This window comes from Anomaloglossus baeobatrachus, chromosome 6 (assembly GCF_048569485.1).
Source record: "Anomaloglossus baeobatrachus isolate aAnoBae1 chromosome 6, aAnoBae1.hap1, whole genome shotgun sequence".
In the NCBI taxonomy this organism is placed as follows: domain Eukaryota; kingdom Metazoa; phylum Chordata; class Amphibia; order Anura; family Aromobatidae; genus Anomaloglossus; species Anomaloglossus baeobatrachus.
The window spans coordinates 357,201,502-357,223,841 of record NC_134358.1 but is presented as its reverse complement, the minus strand read 5'-3'; the positions used below and the strand labels follow the sequence as shown (position 1 = coordinate 357,223,841).

General features: G+C 42.5%; 1 protein-coding gene across 3 annotated transcripts in view; it reads right to left on the bottom strand.

The window, feature by feature from the left end:
- Positions 1 to 4,718: 4,718 nt before the first annotated feature.
- SACM1L (SAC1 like phosphatidylinositide phosphatase) overlaps positions 4,719 to 22,340 on the bottom strand; it is a 543,139-nt gene continuing 525,517 nt past the window's right edge. For all 3 annotated transcript variants that reach the window (XM_075315019.1, XM_075315018.1, XM_075315020.1), the window contains 3 exons: positions 9,413 to 9,505; positions 6,929 to 6,986; positions 4,719 to 5,193 (listed from right to left, as the gene is read on the bottom strand). In XM_075315019.1, coding sequence (XP_075171134.1) covers positions 5,057 to 5,193; positions 6,929 to 6,986; positions 9,413 to 9,505 — 288 coding nt within the window. In that variant the 3' untranslated portion in view covers positions 4,719 to 5,056. The remainder of the gene's footprint in view (positions 5,194 to 6,928; positions 6,987 to 9,412; positions 9,506 to 22,340) is intronic.

The following is a 22,340-nucleotide window of genomic DNA, read 5'->3' as shown; positions in this document are numbered from 1 at the left end:
TCTTATGAAAAGGCTTGATTAAAGACACACACACACTTATGACTTTAGGGATTGCTACTTCCAATAGGTAGCGCTAGAGTTTGTCTCCTTCCTCACTGGAGGGACAATTTGAATAATTCCCAGAGGGGCATTGCAGCTATAAGTCCCCTTACTGACAGCCAGACTGGTTTCTCAGGTCTCCATAAGGAGAATAGTCTTCCCCGTCGTCCCCACATAGCTTCTAATAAGCCAGATCAGATACCCACACTTTGCACTGACGAGGGGCAATCACCCCGAAACACTATCAGCAAACTGGGATTCTGATCTGGCAATAAATACTAAGTCTTATGAAAAGGCTTGTTTAAAAAGCCACTTATGACTTTTAGGATTGCTACTTCCAATAGGTGGCGCTAGAGTTTCTCTCCTTTCTCTCTGGAGGGACAAGTTGAGCAATTCTTTTAGCAATTCTTGACAGAGAACCAACTGAGAAACGTAATGCAGAAACTGGGACTTCTTAATATTTAAGCCTAGGAGTTTAATAAACAAGACAAGAGAAAAAGAAACCCTAATAATCACTTCATTTTTTTTTCTTATTTCATCATTTGTATTTGCCTTAAAAACATAAATAAATAAAAAGTCTACCATTATAATTTATATAAATCTAGAAATGATGTTCTCCCATAATCCTTACCCCTTTCCAAATCCAAATCAGTGTGTTCGCTTAACTTATGTAAAATATACAGCACTATGTAAAAATGCTGCAACGTAAGAATACTTTCATAGATCAAAATAAACAGTCTTTTGTTAATAAATAGAAATGTTAGGCTCTGTACCTACGTTGCATTCTGTCCCTTCAGAAATGTCTGCAGCGATTTGAACAGCACACGTGCGCTTTAAATCGCTGCAGAAACAGTGCATACTGAAAAGCCGATTTCATGCGTTCTGGATGCAGCCACTCTCAGACAGAGCGGGGGCTGCACGAAAGAAGTGACATGTCACTTCTTAGAACGCAGCGCTTCGGCGGCAGTAGCCGAAGCACTGCGTTCTAATACGCCACGTGGGCATGGATTAGGCACAATCTTCATAGATTGTGCTGGGAACGCAGGACGCATGCAGTTACGCTGCGGTGCAGAATGCAGCGTAACTGCATGAAAAGATGCTAAGTGGGCACATAGCCTTAAAGTGTATGAACTAAAGAGAAATCTAAACCAAATCAATATTTGGTGTGATCACCCTTTCCCTACAAACAGCATCAATTCATCTAGATACACTTGAAAACAGATCTTCCCAATATTTGGAACAATCTCCCTGACAAGTTTCTATAAGAACTAACCACAGATTTTTCTGTAGATGTAGGCTTGTGCAAATCTTTGTCTATCATAATAATCTCCAGGTCTCCTTGTTTTTTCTTTACACTCAAGATAGTCATTAATGAAAATAATGGTATGTTTTGGGTTTTACTTGCAATAGAATCAATTTGGAGCCAATCGGACGCCTTGCTAATTGTTTTACATGATAGATAAGTATTTGCTTGTATTTCTTTGCATTAAGGACATCATTGATCTTGACCAGAACAACCAACTTCATTTGCAGAATTGCAGCCCCAAACCTGCAAGAAATTTGAACAATGCATGACTGTTGTCTGCTTACACATTTTTGTACCGCCCTCAAAACGGCTTTCTGGTATAGCCAAATATTTCACATTTTCACTCAACAGTCCAAAGCATCTGTTGTAATTTTTGTGCATCTCAGTCCCTATGTTTTTGTGCAAAATAAAGTCGCTTAGTCTTGTTTCCATGTCGACGTTATGGCATTTTGTTTACAATTTTTCTATAAACATTATTTCTGGCTAGTAGGTAGGTGGAAATGGAGCCCAGTTGTTGCCCCTTCAGAACTGATGACGCTGTTGGACATGTTCAGATTCTGGAGGGAAGCAAGCATCTGTCCTTGGCTGACCACTGCAGATACATTCCTCAGTGTTAGACTCCACAGACTTTGTTTCAAGATGTGCTGTTTGTGTCCATTATGGTGGAGTCGGTATAAAATGGAACAACTCCAACTCCTAAAATATATAATAAATTGGGTACAGCGGTTCAATGCAGTATGTGATATTTTTTTTATTTTTGGGAAAGTTATTAAATATCCTATAAATGTCTGTTCTATTCTTGATCAAAGACTCTAGGCTAGTAGTTGAAACCAATCTGTGCTGCACTTTAGCTACATGAAATGAGTAGTGAAGCTCCTCTACAGATAAGGGTAAAAACAAAGACATAAAGCATGCCTGCAATCATCTCAGAACTGCTGAAGACTGTAGAGCAGGGTTTCCCAAGCTCCAGTCCTCATGGCCCCCAACAGGTCATATTTTCAGGATTTCCTTACTATTGAACAGGTGATGGAATCATTATCAAGGCATCACCTGTGCTATATTAAGGAAATCCTATAAACATGACCTGTTGGGGGTCATGAGGACTGGAGTTTCGGAATCACTGCTCTAGAATGAACAGGAAAGTAGGATTAAGGTAAGTGCTTCTTAAAGTAAGTCTAAACTTTTAAACAGCAAAGTAATCCTTTAGAATTAGATGATCTTATTGAAGCTGCTACACATGACTCTCCTATTTATCACATGCGCTGTCTTCTGCACACGCTGCAGCCGGCAATAAGCAATAGTCTGCAAGAATGACATGATGGAACTTTGATTGGCAAAGTGAGGAAATTGGTTATTGCTGCCAGAACCCCTAAAAGTGATTCCATCTTGAAGAGACGTGCTGGAAAAGGGGCAATTGTCGATCAAGCCACTCGGTGTGGAAGCACTTCTTTAATGACTGAGCTCAAACCCTTTCTTGTTGACATGGCTAACCCTTCGGTAACACTAAATTAATTCCTTCAATTCAGTCAGATATTTACAGTGACTAAAAAATTACAAGCTGAGGATTTAACTCCCGGAATTTCCATAAAGGAGAGGAAGAACTTGCTGTTTTGCCTGTCTCAGAGGAAATGTAATTGCAGATGACTTTGCTGCTTCAATGAAACGGAGAGAGAAACTACTATTAGAAAATAAAATTCTTCTGGCAGCTCTGTATGTGAACCCAAGTCATCATACATTGCTGGATGATCCACAGCTCGGGTGGCAGTTAGGATCATTAGGCTACAGGACTGCCAAGCGCAAGAGCATTTGGATCCTGCCAGTGCTACTGCTGACATATCTTCAGCGTCATCCGATGAGTTTAATTTTGAAAAGTAGTTGGACGACATGGAGCAGCAAAGCATTGCCAAAGGGAAAATGATTTAACTCCTGTACCAAACAGATTGACCATATTTCAGAAAAATCTTTCACTTACTCTCAGAGACATAAAAGAGTTCAACCGTTCATCAAAACTGATTGTGCATGAGACAATTGCTTTATACCCTGAAATTGTTAGAGATGTTACCCATGTGGTTACCGTTTTGCCACAACTAAGCTAGTGGAAAAAAGTTGTTCTCTAGCCTTGAAATAATTAGGTCAAATTTGAGGTCTTCCATGAAGGAGGAGCTGATGGAGGAGATACTATTTCTTGGAAAAAAATTAATTAGACTGCACAAATCTTATTCCGTACATTTTTGTTTAAAACATTTTTTCCCCACTTACTGCATAGTGTATTGCATATTTACAATTTATTGGAATACAAGTTTAGAACACAAACTTTAATAAATATATTTTAGGTTCTAAACAGCTTGATTATTGCATCATAATAATGATTTAAAGCCTGATGTTACCATTTTACTTCAGTAAATTTATCACAAAAATGAGTCATGTATAAGGGAGTCGTGGAGTCAGAGGTTTGGCTTACCAACTCCACAGCCCTGCTTGAAACCCCAGTCTACTTTGAAGTCTTTGCCTGGGATACAACTTGCCAATACTGCTTTATCTTCCCATGGTGTATGACCTGTGACTTTAAACTGTCTTCCACAACCCACCTATGTATCAGAGTCTGACTGTTCCTCACTCAGCCTTAAGCTTCTAACACAGTGGTTTCAGTTTTAGTTAATCAACATCATTTTCATTTCTAGATCGAAATAATATAATTTTGCACACCTAACTAAAATGCCACATAATCCCTTACTTTGTGCAAGTGCAACTGGGTGAATTGATTCGGTTTTAAAGGCAAAGGGAGGTCAAAACAAACAAATTGATGTGATTTAGATTTCTTTTTCGGTCACTCACTTTACATTTTGTTTATTGATACAGATAGACATATTTAATAGTTTACTTTGGGAAGTATTCTAACTTTGCAGCATTTTTTCCCCCACACAATCCTAAAAAGTTTGCAAAGTACTGTATATTTTTCAATTTTAACTTGTCTAATAAATCATTAGCCATAATAATCATTAAAAGACTAAATTAAGATGCAACTTACAGTGTAAAAAAAATTACAATGCAAGCTTATATAGAGAGAGAAACAATAAAACGTATGACAACTGTGCTCTCTCGTAGTGATCGCTTCTACTTTACATTATGTGCTTATATGACATTTACTCCATTTTTACCATTTTACAATTCCTAATACAAACAACTATATTCTAGTTAAACATCTAAGTTTAAAGATTTTATTAGTATAAATTAAGGCATACAAATGAAGAAAAGGAAATTTGTCTTGTTACTTAAAATTGAGAGGAATGATCAAGAACTAATAATTTTGTTACTCAAATTTAAAATTCAAAAACGAATTGTGTGCTTTAGAGACAACAGTAAGGCAATGAGCTCAAAATGAAAATCTTTATTGTTAATTATTGACTTTAAAATGCTTAAAGATGAGGTCTCTTCATCTGTAATGGCAGAATAGTTGAAAATATGTTGCAAATCAATGGAAAATGCACATTGAAAAGCAAAACATTATTTAAGAGTATGTTGTGCTCCTGGTCTTGTAGTATAATACCGCTGCATCTTCATGCGCATGGCATAAAAATTCATTGCTAATGATGGTTTCAAATCAACATTAACATTAGGAAGATCAACAATGTGTTTCAAAGCAGATTAGTAAAGACTCCAATTATGGCTTCTGGTACAATGACTGCCAAGATGCTTTGAACAATTACAAATTCAGTCCATCTTCTCCTTTTGCACTAGTTTTGGAGCATCAACAAAATCTTTGCCATTGTAGAGGATAATAGTCGCTGTTCCAATGCTAGCAGTACCCCAGAACAGTACATAGGCAAGGGTCTCAGTCCAAGTCTCACCTTTAAGAAGCAAAGAGACTACATCAGTACAAATATTGAAACAGATAACATTTCTTTAACCCAACCCCTTATTGCTAGAAGACCTTTCCATCATGAGTGTTTGGTAATAAGCACTCCAATGATTGATACAAGTCATGCTTATCAGACGGGTACAGACTGTGAACTAGAATGATCAGCAGTTAAAGGCTCACTAACCAGGCAGGCAGAAATTTGGGGGATAATGAAAAACACAATCTCAAATGTTCATAGGTGCTTTTCAGTGACGATCAGTGTATCCAGTCAGCAAAACAATTAAAAGGAACCTGTCAGGTCCAATATACACCCAGAACAACGAGCAATTCTGGGTGCATATTGCTAATCTCTGCCTAACCGTTCCTGTATTCACTAGTATAGATAAAGGGATCTTTAGAAAATGTATTTCTAAATATCTTTTATTGTATGCAAATGAGTGCAGGGACTAGTCCCCTGGGCGTTCGTTCCCCTTGCCAGTCGGCTCCATTAGCAGGTTAGTACGCCCCTGTGGGCATGCTAACATGCTAGTGAATACGCAGTGTCACAGGATAATCTCACTTACCACTCCGCCGCCATCGCGTCCAACGCAGCATTTCTGTTCAATGCGCATGACCCCGGAGGTTCGGTCATGTGCACTACTTCAGTTTGATGCCAGGACACGTACACCCGGCTTCATAGTGCGCATGACTCAAACTCCGGGATCATGCGCACTGAGCCGAAATCCCATCAGACACGGAGGAGAGGTGAGTGAGATCATCCTCTGACGCTGCACATTCATTAGCATGTTCGCACACCCACATGGGCATACTAACACGCTAATGGGGCTGACTGGCAAGGGGAACTAACTTTAGCCAAGGGAACTGGTCCCATTGCCCATTAGCATACGATAAAACATCTTTAGAAATACTTTTTCTAAAGATTTCTTTATCTACGCTAGTGTATACAGGGACGGTTAGGCATGGATTAGCAATATCCAACCATAACTGCTCGTGGTTTTGGGTGTGTATTGGACCTGACAGGTTCCCTTTAATGCTGTCAGTTAAGGCTGAATTCAAACATCTGTGAAACGCTGATTTAGGGATCATGATGTTCAGACTGGAAGCAGGACTCCCAACCTGAACTGAACAGCCTCATATATACTTATGATGTTATTATGCTCGGTCAGGAGACCCTCAGCCAGTCCATGGATCATGGCTCACACTTGGACCAGTTTTCATGGAAAGCTGTATGAGGCCTAAGAAGCATAAATTACAAGCTAGAGAGAGAGGAATAGGAATATACTCCACTATTAGAATAAAAAGTGAGTAAGAGAAATACACAAACTCTCGGTTGGCATTGTGTCGTGTTACTTGGTTTTTATTTTCCATCTTTTTCTCACTGGCAGGTTTGGCCAAACCAAAATGAATATACTGAACATTATTGGCATTTTCAGCTTTAAAACTAACTTTATGAAAACTGCCACCCAATAATGTTAATTGCCTATAGCAAACAATAACAACTCAGTTTTAATTTTAGGTATATGAAAGCTGTTATAATTGATTTCTATAGGTAAAAAGAGACCGGTTTTCTTTTATTCAGATTCAATAAATCTGCCCCAAAGGTTTTGAAGCATTTCAGATTAGAAAGTTCCTAACTGCTTATCTTTGCACGGAGTGCTTTTTCATGTTGTGTAATTTCACATGATATCTTCATTCTGTTAATATATACAGTATAGGTGACTTACCAGCCATGAGCAGACAGATAATGCACATAGAAAATGCCACCACCATAATGATTGGCAACTAAAAGTAAAGAGAAGGTTTTTTTTAAGTGTTAATGGTCAACAAAAATTACAAGGTTAAGAAATGCAGATGCTACTTGAACATAAGTAGAACACTGCAGCATTCAAATTATGTTCTACAAAAGATTATGGAAATGTAAACAGTGACTGTAGACTACACAACAGCAACTTTCCTTACACAATTTCAGCAAGACATGCCATTCTGAAAACCAGACGACACAAGGATGCAACTAGATCAGCATCAACATGCTGTCTGTTTTCTTCACTGACCTATTCATCGAATGAGCGAGTTCTGTCTGCAGATCAGAGTATGAAATGTTTTATGCATCCCATTGAGTAGCCCCTCAAAAATAGACATAACATATGAATAGTTCCATATAATATAATGTTAGTGTGCTATCCGTGAAAAAAAAATCCAAGAAAACAAATTCCCCGCACGTACAAACACTTAACAGGCTTGTACCCCTCCAAAAATGTTTTCTCTGCAGGGTCAGTTAAAGCACCACTGCAGCTGTTTTTAATTTTACTTCTGAAGTGGTGCTTCTAATCTAAGTTCCATTAAATTAATCTTATACTTACAGCCATAGTCTTTACCTTCTATTGCAGCCACTCCCAGCAGTCTCCAGCAGTCTGTGACCTGCTGGATCTCGCCAATGTTTACAGAAACGAGCAAAAGGCAACTTTTCAATGCAAGTCAAAGAGCCTCATTCTGGCTCCAATTGACTTGCATTGAGAGCTTGCAACTGTTACCTCTGACGTCTGGCAGTCAGTAGTAGAAATCACTGCCCAGGTACAGCTCTGTGTCTCTGCAGCTTTCCTGGTTTGTATTGTTGCAGTGGTGACATCACATCAACATTACTGAAGGCAAATCCTGCTGACCTGCGGCACGGTTGTTGATGTGACTTCACAGCTGCAGCCAAACAAATCAAAAAGTGACAGTAACAGAGAAATCAAGCTGAACAGTGGGAGAGTGGGGTAAAGCACAATTTGTTTTTTAGTTCTTTAAATCAGATAATTTTTATTAAAAAAACTACTTCACTACACTTTCCATAACAAAACAAAAAAACTAAAAAGGAATACAGTAATACTCAATGCACAATCCATATAAAGTTACATTTTTCTAATGTGGATACCGTGATACAAACCCATCAAACTAGGTGCTTAAAAAACAAATATTCTCTATTTTTAAGCAAAAAAAAAATTGTCAAGTTTCCTCCCCCATCATTACTATATATTCATATTCAAAAGACTTCTAAATTCTAAAAACATTCATCAGATTAGTTATAAGGGTACGCTCACTCTGGCATATAATGAGGAGTGAAATGCAAAAAGATCTTGCATTGTACTCTGACCAATGTTATTCAATGAGGCTGAGTAGATCTGCGTATTTTTTCTCATACGGAATTAGTACTTTTGCAGCTTAGGCTGCTTTCACATCAGCGTTTGTCACACGTCAAAAACCGCAAATTGCATTTGACGAGAGAGAGATCCTTTGTATCAGCATACCACCGTTAACATGCGGTTGCATGCAGTACAGTCAGGATCCAGTGACATGCCGGTTTAAACGCAGGACATAACACAAGCCGCAATTTTTAAACAAGGTAAAAAACCGCAAAATAATGGATCCAGTATAAAACGCATGCAAACGCATCTTACCGTGATTCCATTCAAAATGCATTAAAATGTCAACGCATTTGTCAAGGATCCAGTCACATGGATTTTCGTTAGTTTGCAGTCAGGCAAAAAAACGCTGATGTGAAAGCGGCCTTATATCAGATCAAGTACATCCATAGCATGAGACACACAATGGAGAAGTTGGAGAGATGAAGCTCTCCTTCTCTGCACCTGTGGTCAGATTCTCACATGTGAGAGAACTGGAGCGCAGTGAGAAGAAAAAAATACCATCCACAATCTTATATACAGAAGGTGAAGGGCAGCATCACTGTAGATGCATCAGTCAGGATACTGGGTAATAAGAAAAAAAAACCATAAAAGTTACGTTAAAAAAAAGTTAACATTTACACCTTGCATCTTTTTGGCATTATGGATGCAAATTTCTTAATCTGGATTTTTTAGCCTGACTCATCATTTATGATTTTTCAAAATGGTGTACATATTTAAGCCGTAATTTTATTTTTTGCTTCAGTTGGAGGCTAACAAAATTTTAAAACATCATGTGAGTTTTTGCATTTAAAAGATGCTGGAAATTTAAGGCAAGAAAAAAAGCCTCTTTGCAAGAAAAAGCTATGAATTCCACAAGATGAAAAATAAATTTTACCCAAATAAAACAAAAACACAAATAAAATGATGAATTGGGACCAAAGATTCCAAAAACACAACCTATCTAGCTTACTTAGTTCATCAGACCCCGCACTTTGCAGGAACCATTAGTGCTCGTGTCAACATTGAAAGATATTACACACTTACAGCTAAAAATTTCCAGTCTTTCTGAATTTGTAATGGACTTGTAGAATAGACTTCTTCTACTGAATAATTTCCAAGAAACAAATCAATTGAATCCTGCAAGAGAAAAAAAATAAGCCTAAAGATGTAAAATACACACACACACACACACACACACACACACACACACACGCGTATTGTACATCCTCAGGCATCAGTTGGCACTTTGAGTCCAAGTTGTTAGTCGCTAAACCTTTCTAATAAAACTACTTAATGTTGATTGTGAAATATTTGGAAGAGAATATATTTCACAAAATGATTTGTATTACAGAAGCGCACAAGAACTTGGCAAGCTCTTAAGTGTCGCTGTCATTTCAGGAGAACTTTCAGTACAATGTCTTTTTCTGCCTCTAGCTTCTTTCTCCTCCCCCCCTCACCTCTCTCATCTCCATTCTAAAGCCTAGGTCACATGTAGCGACGCAGCAGCGATCACGACGACGATCTGACCTTATCAGGATCGCTGCTGCATCGTTACATGGTCGCTGGTGAGCTGTCAAACAGGCAGATCTCACCAGCGACCAGTGACCAGCGACGCGTGGAAGCGATGCTGTGCTTGGTAACTAAGGTAAATATCAAGTAACCAAGCAAAGTGCTTCGCTTGGTTACCCGATATTTACCTTGGTTACCAGCACACACTGCTTAGCGCTGGCTCCCTGCACTCGTAGCCAAAGTACACATCGGGTTAATAAGCAAACCGCTTTGCTTATAGTTACCCGATGTGTACCTTGGCTACGTGTGCAGGGAGCAGGCTTCAAGAAGCTGCGGACGCTGGTAAGGAAGATAAATATTGGGTAACCAAGCCTTTGCTTGGTTACCCGATATTTACCTTGGTTACCAACGTCCGCAGAAGCCGGCTCCCTGCACATTCAGTTCGTTGCTCTCTCGCTGTCACCTCACAGCAGGGGCCAGGTCGTTGCTGGATGTCACACACAGCGACATCGCTAGCAAGGTCGCTGCTACGTCACAGAAAATGGTAACTTAGCAGCGACGTCGTCGTCGCTGTCGTTGTGTGTGACATGACCATAAGTATCCACTGAAAAAAAATGTTTTACCAATTAATTGAGAGTGAAAGAGTAGAAAGATGCAGATTTTTTGGTTTAGATCTTTTACAAAATTTCTTATCTTCACTTATGCTATTGATTTATAAAAAAATCAAACAGATCCATTTCTTCACAAATAGAAGAGGCAGACTTTTTAGCTAGGTGCTTCGTTTTGAACAGTTGTGGCCATGGGACTGAATGAAAACCTAATTTACTGACAGGCTAGGGTTCCAAGTGTCATCAAACATTCAAATCATAGTGTAGCATTGTAATAGTGCATCATTTGCTATGGTGTTGCAAACTGACCTACAACCTCTTGTGACACCGTGTAATAAGTCTTTTCAAATGTGTTGAATTTACTGTAGCTGGTTGCGCAAGTCACTTGCCGTGGACTTCAATGCAAGTCACATGTGACTTATCTGTGACTTGGCAACTTTTTGCAGCAAAATCACAGCACTAACAAAAGTCCAACAGCAAGAAGCAGAATATTTACAATGATGTTTTTAATCGCGTGAAACATGTCATTGTGTAGCCTTATGGCGGCGTCACACGAGACGATATGTTGGCGAGGTCACGTCGTAAGTGACGCACATCCGGCATCGCTTGATATATCGTAGCGTGTGACAGCTATGAACGAGCAGAAATACTCACCTTCTCGTTCATCGCTGACACGTCGCTCATTTTCTAAAAATCGCACGTCCTGTTGTTCATCGTTCCCGGGGCAGCACACATCGCTCCGTGTGACACCCCGGGAACGATGAACACAGCTTACCTGCGTCCCGCCGGCAATGCTGAAGGAAGGAGGTGGGCGGGATGTTTACGTCCCGCTCATATCCGCCCCTCCGCTTCTATTGGCCGGCGTGTGACGTCGCTGTGACGCCGAACGTCCCTCCCCCTTCAGGAAGTGGATGTTCGCCGCCCACAGCGACGTCGCCCAGCAGGTAAGTACGCTTGACGGAAGTTTAACGACTTTGTGCGCCACGGGCAACTAATTGCCCGTGACGTACAATAGACGGGGGCGGGTACGATCGCTCATAAGGCTATGTGCGCACTAGAAAAGTGATTTTTCTCAAGAAAATTTCTTGAGAAACTTCTGGGAGTTGAAGATTACCGCACCTGCGGTAAAAAAACGCACCAAAACTGCGGGACAAACGCATGCGGTTTTGCCACGTTTTTGCCGCAGATTTTCCGCAGGTTGGTCCCTAGGGTTTTTTATGCTGTAACTACAATATATAAATGGATAGATAATGGATAGATAGATGGATAGATAGATAATGGATAGAGAGATCGATAATGGATAGAGAGATCGATAATGGATAGAGAGATCGATAATGGATAGAGAGATCGATAATGGATAGAGAGATCGATAATGGATAGAGAGATCGATAATGGATAGAGAGATCGATAAATGGATAGAGAGATCGATAAATGGATAGAGAGATCGATAAATGGATAGATAGATAAATGGATAGATAGATAAATGGATAGATAGATAAATGGATAGATAGATAAATGGATAGATAGATAAATGGATAGATAGATAAATGGATAGATAGATAAATGGATAGATAGATAAATGGATAGATAGATAAATGGATAGATAGATAAATGGATAGATAGATAAATGGATAGATAGATAAATGGATAGATAGATAATGGATAGATAGATAATGGATAGATAGATAATGGATAGATAGATAATGGATAGATAGATAATGGATAGATAAATGGATAGATAGATAAATGGAGATAGATAGATAATGGATAGATAGATAAATGGATAGATAATGGATAGATAGATAAATAGATAATAGATAGATAAATGGATAGAAAGCTAATGGATAGATAGATAAATAGATAGATAGATATATGTGGGCGAATGTCAAACTTCGAGAAAGAGAACTATGATAAGCCATGGATTTCCATAGCCCGCCATCCCAGATGTGGCCCCCCCAGACCCCACCCTGGATGTGCCCCATCCATCCTTCCTAGAGTCCCCACCCTGGATATGCCCCATCATAAGCCATGGACTGCCATAGCTCCCACCCTATATGTGCCCCCACAGTCCCCATCCATCCTTTCTACAGTCCCCACCCTGGATATGCCCCATCATAAGCCATAGACTTCCATAGCTCCCACCCTAGATGTGTTTCCACCCTGGATGTGCCCCATCCATCCTTTCTACAGTCCCCACCCAGCATCCCCACAGCCCCAGTCCCTAAAGTACACTTGCTTTGGCAAAACTAATCTGTATTTGGTCCTGCCAATAAAGCTTATTTGATTTGATTAATGGATAGCTAGATAATGGATTGATAGATAAATGGATAGATAAATAATGGATAGATAAATGCATAGATAGATAGATAGATAATGGATTGATAAATTGATAGATAATGGATAGATAAATGGATAGATAGATAATAGATAGATAAATGGATAGATACTGGATAGATAGATAAATGGATAGTGTGAGGTAGCAGCATTGTTTGGGCAAAAACGTGAGGCAGTGAGGCAGCAGCGTGTTCACACCAACAGTCTATTTATTGTTGCAGCATAAATAGATCCAATTTCCCACAGTCAAAGTCTCTTCCGGATCACAGCCGGTGCACATAGACAAATTCTTTGCATCAAAAAGTCTTGTTACCTTAGGACCCCGATAACCGCAGGGATCTGTATAAGGTTCTCCTAGGCTGACACTCTTGGCCTGTGTTCACTCCACACAGAGCCAGCCTAGCTCACACCGCATGTGTTAGCTTCACCAAGCCTGGCTCTCAACTGAGACCCACCCTGCTGTGCTCTGCATGAGTTTAAATGAAAATGCCGGACATGAGAATTGCTACAAAACCTGGAATGGGAGGAGGGATCTGTCTCCCTGTTACCCTTTGTGCTATACTCCCAGTAATAGCTATAGCAAACTCAGAGGGTTTCCAGACACATTCTGGGGGACACATAGCGGTCTACAAATATTACCCCTGTCACTGCCTCACATATCCCCCCCCTCAGTTCAAACGGGCGGGGTTGAACTTTTGCCAACATACAGGGACCTCTGGACAGGGCATCCGCATTGCCCTGCAACCTACCAGCCCGGTGTTCCACAGAAAAGTGAAAGTTCTGCAAGGAGAGAAACCACCTGGTGACTCTAGCATTTCTCTCCTTAGCATTCCTCATCCAGACCAAAGGGGAGTGGTCTGTCACCAGGCGAAAGTGTCGCCCCAGCAGGTAGTAGCGGAGGGATTCCAGAGCCCATTTTATGGCCAGGCACTCCTTCTCCACTATGCTATAGTTCTTCTCTGCCGGGGTGAGTTTTCTACTCAAATAGGTGACCGGGTGCTCTTCTCCATCTACCTCCTGGGACAGAACCGCACCCAGACCCACCTCAGAGGCATCTGCCTGTACTATAAACTCCTTTTGAAAGTCAGGGTTGACAAGGACAGGCTGACCACATAGGACTACCTTTAGCACCTGAAAGGCTTCCTCTGCTTGTGTATTCCAGTGGACCATGACCGACTTCTTCCCTTTTAAAAGATCGGACAAAGGCGCCGACCATCCAGCAAAATTGGGTATGAATCGTCGGTAATACCCCATTATACCCAGAAAGGCTCTTACCTGTTTTGTGGTAAGGGGACGAGGCCAGTTTTGAATGGCTTCGATTTTGTTTACTTGTGGCTTGATAACCCCTTGGCCTATCACATACCCCAAGTAACGGGCTTCTTTGAGACCCATAGCACATTTGCTTGGATTCGCCGTCAGACCAGCCGCTCTGAGCAAATCCACTACCGCTTGTACCTGAGATAAGTGGGTGCTCCAGTCACTGCTATAGATGATGATGTCATCCAAATATGCAGAGGCATATGGTTGATGGGGTTCTAACACTATGTCCATTAATCTCTGAAACGTGGCCGGAGCCCCATGTAAACCAAATGGCAAGACGACATAGTGATATAGCCCCCCTGGCGTGACAAAAGCGGTCTTTTCTTTTGCCGCCTCTGTCAGCGGCACCTGCCAGTAACCTTTAGTGAGATCGAGAGTCATGAAGTACTGGGCCCGTCCCAGTCTCTCTATCAGCTCGTCGACCCTGGGCATGGGATACATATCAAACTTCGATACCTCATTTAACTTTCGGAAGTCATTACAGAATCTTAAAGAACCGTCTGGTTTCGGGATCAGCACAATGGGACTGGCCCATTCGCTCGTGGATTTTTCAATAACCCCTAGTTGGAGCATCTTTTTTACCTCCTCCGCAATGGCTTGCCTACGAGCCTCTGGTACCCGGTATGGCCTCAGGCGTACCCTTACTTGAGGCTCGGTGACAATATCATGGTGGATTACGGTTGTTCGGCCGGGTAGGCTTGAGAACATGTCCGTATTCCGCTGCACTAACCTCCGAGACTCCAGTCTCTGCTGTTTTGAGAGAGAATCCCCTATCCTTACTCCCAATTCATCATCAGGGGACTCCTCCTTTGTTGCTGTCAAGGCACCTGAAAAGGTTAGGTCCAACGTTACGTCAGCCACCATACATTCCCTGTCTTTCCACGCCTTCAGCAGGTTTACATGGTAGATTTGCTCTGGTTTTCTTCTACCTGGCTGATACACTTTATAGTTTACTTCCCCCACTTTCTCCCGGATCTCATAGGGACCTTGCCATTTGGCTAAGAACTTACTTTCTGCAGTAGGTATTAGGACTAAGACACGATCTCCCGGTTTAAAAGACCTGATGGAGGCCTTTCTATTATACTGAGTACTTTGGGCTGCCTGAGCATCCAGCAAATGCTCTTTAACAATGGGCATTATTGCCGTGATACGATCCTGCATACCCATAACGTATTCCACTGTGCTTTTGTGAGGGGTGGGCTCCTGTTCCCAAGTTTCCTTAACTATATCCAGCAGTCCCCGCGGATGTCTGCCATACAGTAACTCAAATGGCGAGAACCCGGTGGAAGATTGTGGGACCTCGCGGATAGCGAACATTAAATAGGGCAATAACATGTCCCAATCTTTCCCCTCTTTGGAGACCACCTTTTTCAACATAGCCTTTAGAGTTTTATTAAAACGTTCCACTAGACCATCATTCTGGGGATGGTACACCGACGTGCGTAGCTGCTTGATCTGGAGGAGTTTGCACAGTTCCTTTGTAATTTTAGACATAAAGGGAGTGCCCTGATCGGTCAGGATTTCTTTGGGTAACCCCACGCGACAGAACATAGCAAACAACTCCCGAGCAATAAGCCTCGCCGAGGTGTGACGTAGTGGAATGGCCTCCGGATAACGCGTCGCGTAATCCATCACTACCAGGATGTGCTGGTGACCACGGGCTGATTTTACAATGGGTCCGATCAGATCCATAGCAATCCGCTCAAAAGGCACCTCTATAATGGGTAAAGGTATCAGAGGACTACGGAAACGGTGCGTTGGTGCGGTCAACTGACAAACTGGGCAGGACTCACAGAACCTCTTAATTTCTGCGCCGACCCCTGGCCAGTAAAACCGCTGAAACATGCGTTCCCGCGTTTTCTCTTCACCTAGGTGCCCACTCAATAGGTGGTTATGAGCCAATTCCAAGGTCTGACGGCGGTACGGCTGAGGGACCACCAACTGTTCCACTATTTCCCCCCGGATTGTATCAACCCGATAGAGCAACTCTCGCTTTAGAGCCATGTAGGGAGTTTCCAGCCTGGCACCAGGCCGCTGGGGTACCCCATCAATTACCTGTACATTTCCACGTCCAGGAGCCAATGTGGGGTCCCGGAGCTGTGCTGTTCCGAAATTATCTGGAGACTTGTTCAACTCCGGGATTGCCTCGGGTGGCTCAACCTCTCCTGCCATTACCTCTAGGGGGAACCTGGCAGGGTTACACTCTGTCCCTATACTGGTGACCCCTACGGCAGGTATCCCTGAGTCGGGATCGTCCGGCTCAGGGCCTGGTTCAATCATACACCTCGGAGGGCTAGGTCGCCTCCCACATAATGTCCAGAACAGGGGCAAGTCTCTTCCCAAAATAACAGCATATGGAAGTCTTTTCATCACCCCCACTTCATGTTGTACCTCTCCACACGAGGTAGCAATGGTGACCCTTTCCATAGGGTATTCACGTAGGTCTCCATGAATACAAAGTACCCCTACTTTATGTCCCGTAGGGTTTTCTCCGGAGACCAAGGAGGCATGTACAAGAGTCACTACACTTCCTGAGTCCAACAAAGCCTCTGCTGTATAGCCATTAACACGTACTTTGCAGAGATGGGGCTCCTCCCCCATAGTAACAGTGCTTACGGTACAAACAGTATGGGCATACATTGATACCCGGCGAGCGTACCGGCAGTCCATGGGTTCTGATGTGAGTGGGCACTGTGCCATCGCATGCCCGAGCTGATGGCACCGCCAGCACATAACAGCAGAGGTGTCCCTGTTTCGGGTGTCTGACTTTGGGGAACCGGGACTCCTGCTGACCTTAGTCTGGGGTTTACTCTCTGCCAGGGCTGAAGACGGGGCAGCACCCGAGGAGGGACGGGAGTCTTTTACCAACTGTGAAGGGGGCGTATCCCTACGGAGTGCCCGCCGTGAAGCAGAGTCCCGGACCAACTCCTGGGTAGCTGTGTAGCGTTCCACCAAATTCACTAGCTGGTCTAGGGTACCGGGGTCCCCCTGTCCCACCCACCGTTGAATGGGGGCTGGCAAAGTCCGCACAAACCGTTCAATCACCACCCGCTCAATCATCTGTCCGGGGTTCAAGGTCTCCGGCTGCAGCCATTTTTTTTACAAGGTCCAGTAAGACATGGGCCTGTGAGCGTGCAGGTTTTCCCTCCTCAAAGGACCACTGGTTCACTCGTTGGGCCCGGAGATAAGTGTTAACCCCCATTCGTGCAAGGAACTCACCTTTCAGTGTGCCATAGTCCTTGGCATCCTCCGTGCTGAGATCCAGGTAGGCTTTTTGGGGTTCACCTACCAAGAACGGGGCCACGACATCAGTCCAACGGTCGATAGACAATTTCTCTCGCTCAGCGGTCCTCTCAAACACGGAGAGAAAGGCTTCTGGGTTATCCTCTGCACTCATCCTCGTAAGTGCTGCCCTTACTCTGTCCTGGGCCGCAGGAAGGACTGGATGACCTGGAGTTACCGCTGGGAGCGCTTCTCGCAGAGCAGAAAGCTGCTTAGCCAACAAGCTGTTTGTCTCCTGTTGCTGAATGAACGCCCGCTGGAGCTGGACATTGGTTTGTTGCTGCTGAGCATTAGCCTGGGCCAGCTGCTTTACAAGATCCTCCATGGTGGCTGCTGAGTTAAACTGTAACTTTGCAGGCTTGACCATAAACATGTGAAAACTGGGTTGTTGCCCCTAGCAACCAGGCTGCAACGCCTGCAGGCTTCGTGGACCCGCCGATCCACCGCAAACAGTCAGTAGAAAAAAAAATTTTTATTTATTTATTTTTTTTTTCCGGGTAAGTACCTCTTAGGCCATTGCCCTTAGCAACCAGGCTGCCATGCCCGCATTCTCCACCATAATGTGAGGTAGCAGCGTTGTTTGGGCAAAAACGTGAGGCAGTGAGGCAGCAGCGTGTTCACACCAACAGTCTATTTATTGTTGCAGCATAAATAGATCCAATTTCCCACAGTCAAAGTCTCTTCCGGATCACAGCCGGTGCATATAGACAAATTCTTTGCATCAAAAAGTCTTGTTACCTTAGGACCCCGATAACCGCAGGGATCTGTATAAGGTTCTCCTAGGCTGACACTCTTGGCCTGTGTTCACTCCACACAGAGCCAGCCCAGCTCACACAGCATGTGTTAGCTTCACCAAGCCTGGCTCTCAACTGAGACACACCCTGCTGTGCTCTGCATGATTTAAACGAAAATGCCGGACATGAGGATTGCTACAAAACCTGGACTGGGAGGAGGGATCTGTCTTCCTGTTACCCTTTGTGCTATACTCCCAGTAATAGCTATAGCAAACTCAGAGGGTTTCCAGACACATTCTGGGGGACACATAGCGGTCTTCAAATATTACCCCTGTCACTGCCTCACAATAGATAGATATATGGATAGATATATGGATAGATAGATAAATGGATAGATAGATAATGGATAGATAGTGGATGAATGGATTACAGCTTTTATTTGTGATGTATGTGATCCCCCCCACAGTATTTGTGATAGAGCAGTGACACTGTGGGACCTCGGATCTGAGATCTCACAGGGTCACTGCCGGCTGGTGACGTCACGCTATTACCGCTGACTAGGTCGCGTGAGGACACACAAGTTCTCGCGAGCGGTAATGTGATCAGCGTGGGAAATGTCCTGGAGTTACCCGTGCAGCCTTGTACATGGAGCTGCATTGAGCACTCTGTCTCAGACGTTGCTGGATGCAAGCGTTGCCGGACCTCCTGTTTTGGACTACGTCGGACCTGGATGTTTGGGGGGTTAATAAAGGGTTGAAAGAGGGGGCTGTGTTTTATTTCAAATAAAGGCTTTTCGGTCTGTGTGTTTATTTACCATCACTGACAGATTAGTGATGGCGTGTCATAGACGCTGCCATTACTAATTGTGGACTTAGCGGCACCTATAGCTGCCGCTAACTCATTCATTACCCAGTTACCACCGCATCACGGCAATCAGGAAGGGCTGGTGCCACGCCGGGACTGTCGCATCTGATGGATGCGACAGTCTCGGGGCAGCGCTGGCTGATATTCTTGGGTGTGGGAGGAGGGGGGCAATAACTATGGCCCTCGCCCTCCCCAGCCTGTGAATACCAGCCCCCCGCTGTGTGTTTACCTTGGTCGGGCGGTAAAAATATAGCGGAGCTCACGCTTTTTTTTTTTTAGATGTAGATTATGTGTCAGTGTATTATATATGTATGTATGTATCTGTGTGTGCGAAACGCAGGGTAGTGATGAACATTACCGCAGGTAAACCGCGGCTATATAGAGTGTATACCGCACATCATTTGCTACCTGCGGTATACTCGCGGTATTTCGCGATTACATTACAGTGAATGGAGTGAAATACCGCAGGTACCTGCGGAAAACAAGTGACATGCACATATTTTCAAGAAATTCTGCAGAAAGAATGTTCTAGAGAAAAAAAACGCAGTGTGCGCACAGCTATTTTTTTTACCCATAGGTTTTGCTGGGAAATGTCTGCAGAAAGGTTACAAACATTTCTCAAGAAATTTCTGCAACAAAAGTGCGGGTAAAACAGAGGGTAAAACCGCAGTGTGCGCACAAGGCCTAAGAGCTTATTTTTTGTGGGATGAGTTGTACTTTTCAATTAAACCATTAGTTTTACCATATAGTATACTGGAAAATGTAAAAAAAATTCCAAGTGCGAAAAAATTGCAAAACAAAGTGCAACTGCCTGATAGTTTTTGGGATATTTTATTCATTGTGTTCACTAAATGGTAAAACTGATTTGCCACTGTGATGCCTCAGGGCGGTATGAGTTCATAGACCCCAAACATATATGGGTTTACTTTTATCTAAGGGGTTAAAAAATTCACAAGTTTGTCCAAAAAAGGCACACTTTTGCACCATTTTCCGCGATCCGTAGTGTTCTCATTTTTCAGGATATGGGGTTTTGTGACTGCTTATTTTTTGCATCTCGATCTGGTGTTTTTAACAGTACAATTTTTGCGCAGATGCTACATTTTTATCGCCTGTTATTGCATCTTGCGCAAAATATGTGGCAACCAAAAAACACAATTTTGGTATTTGTTTTTTTTTTTTACCGCTACACCATTTACCGATCAGCTTAATTGAGTTTATATTTTGATAGACCAGGCATTTTTTAACGCGGCGATACCAAATGTGTGTATATTTTTTATTTTTTTTAACCCTTTAATTTTCAATGGGGCGAATGGGGGGGTGATTTGAACTTTTAAATTTTTTGGGTTTTTTTTAATTTTGAAAAAAAAAATATTTTTTTTTTTACTTTACTAGTCCCCCTAGGGGACCATCAGCAGTCTGATCACTCATTCTTTTCTGTAGATCAGAGCAGCATTGCTCTGATTTGTAGAAAAGCTGCTCTTCTCTCACACATGGCACTCTGCCAGCTGTAAGAGGAACGTACTCATGATACCTACAGGAGTCATTACATGACCCTGTGCTACCATGACAACCATCGGATGCACGTGATCACATCATTTGACTTCCGATGCCGCCGGGTAAGTGAATGCTTACCGCGGCTGGCATGTACAGTGCGCTGTGATAATTTCACAGTGAGCTGTAAGGGGTTAACAGCCACGAGTGGGTAGCTAATTCACTCATGCCTGATAGCCACACATGTCAGCTATTCAAATCAGCTGACGTGCAGACATCACTGCTGGCCGCCCACGGAAGGTCACAGGGATTAACCTGACACAATCCATGACGTTTCTCAGTACGTCATGTGTCGTGAAGAGGTTAAAGGGAATCAATAGTCTTTCACATCCCAAACTATTTATATATACATATAGCCCTTTCAAAGACATGTCCAGAAATACCTTTACCTGGCCAGTCCATGTTACTGTGAAGCCAAAAATTGATGAGCAAATGTTTACAGTAGATCTGATGCCTGTGTCACTCCAGCTCTATTCCTCGCCCAGGGCTGCCTCGTCCTGATTGGTACTTCAGGAAAAGGAGCTTTCAGTCACAGTGTGGAGGCTGACAATCAAGCAGGAAGAGGCAGCTCTGGGCAGGTAAATCCGAAATGAAAGAGGCTTCTAACCACCATAGCCATTTGCATATCAATGCAAACTAATTTCCCACTAATTGAGGAAAATTCTGACCTTAGAAAAAGTATCACTGGACTGGTCTCTGAAAAAGTTGCATGAGCATATAAACAGTTTTGTTAGTGAAATTCTTCTAACAGATCATCTTTAACCCTTTCACCCCTGTGCGATTTTCAGTTTTTGTTTTTTTCTCCCCTTCTTCCAATAGCTATACTTTTTTTATTTTTCCATCATTATAGCCGTATGTGGGCTTGTTATTTGTGGGATGAGTTGTACTTTTGAACGACACCATTCATTCTGCCCCATATTATATTGGAAAACGGTAAACAAATTGCAAGTATGGTGAAATTGCAAAAAAAAGTGCAATTGCACGATTGTTTTGGTTTTTTTTTTATTTACAAAGTTCACTATTTGGTAAAACTGACCTGGTAATATGACTCTCCAGGTGAGTGTGAGTTTATAGCTACCAAACTTGTACAGTTTTACTTTTGTGTAAGTGGTGAAACAAAATCACAAGTTTGTATAAAAAAAACAAAAAAACCCCTGCGCTTTTGGCACCATTTTCCAAGACCCGCAGCGTCATCATTTGTCGGGATCTGGGGCTCAGTGACTGCTTATTTTTTGCGTCTTGAGCACTTACATTATTAATTATGCCATTTTTGTGCAGATGTGAAGTTTTGACCGTCTGTTATTACATTAATCCTGATGTTTTCATTTTAATATGTACCGATCATATTAACGGATTTCATATTTTGATAGGGAATTTCTGAATGCGGCAATACCAAATACATGTATTTTTATTTTATTTATTGTTCATTGTTTTTTTTTCAATGGGACAAAAGGATAAAATCTAAAAGTTTTTTGTTTTTTTTTAAATTTATAATAATTTTACTAGTCCCCCTAGGGGACTTTATGACTGCAGTATCAGATCGCTTCTGATCATTGCGATGCTTCAGCAAAGCTGATCAGCAGAAATGCTGTGGTCCCATGAGTGTCGCCGCTCTTCCAGCATTCACAGGAAACGCGTAATGACAGCAACAGGGGTCATCATCTGACCCCCATGCTGCCATGGCAACCCAATGGCGTCCTATCAATGCGTCACGGAGCCACTGATGGTGACGGGGAAATGTGCAATTTTGACTGGAACACATTCGATCAC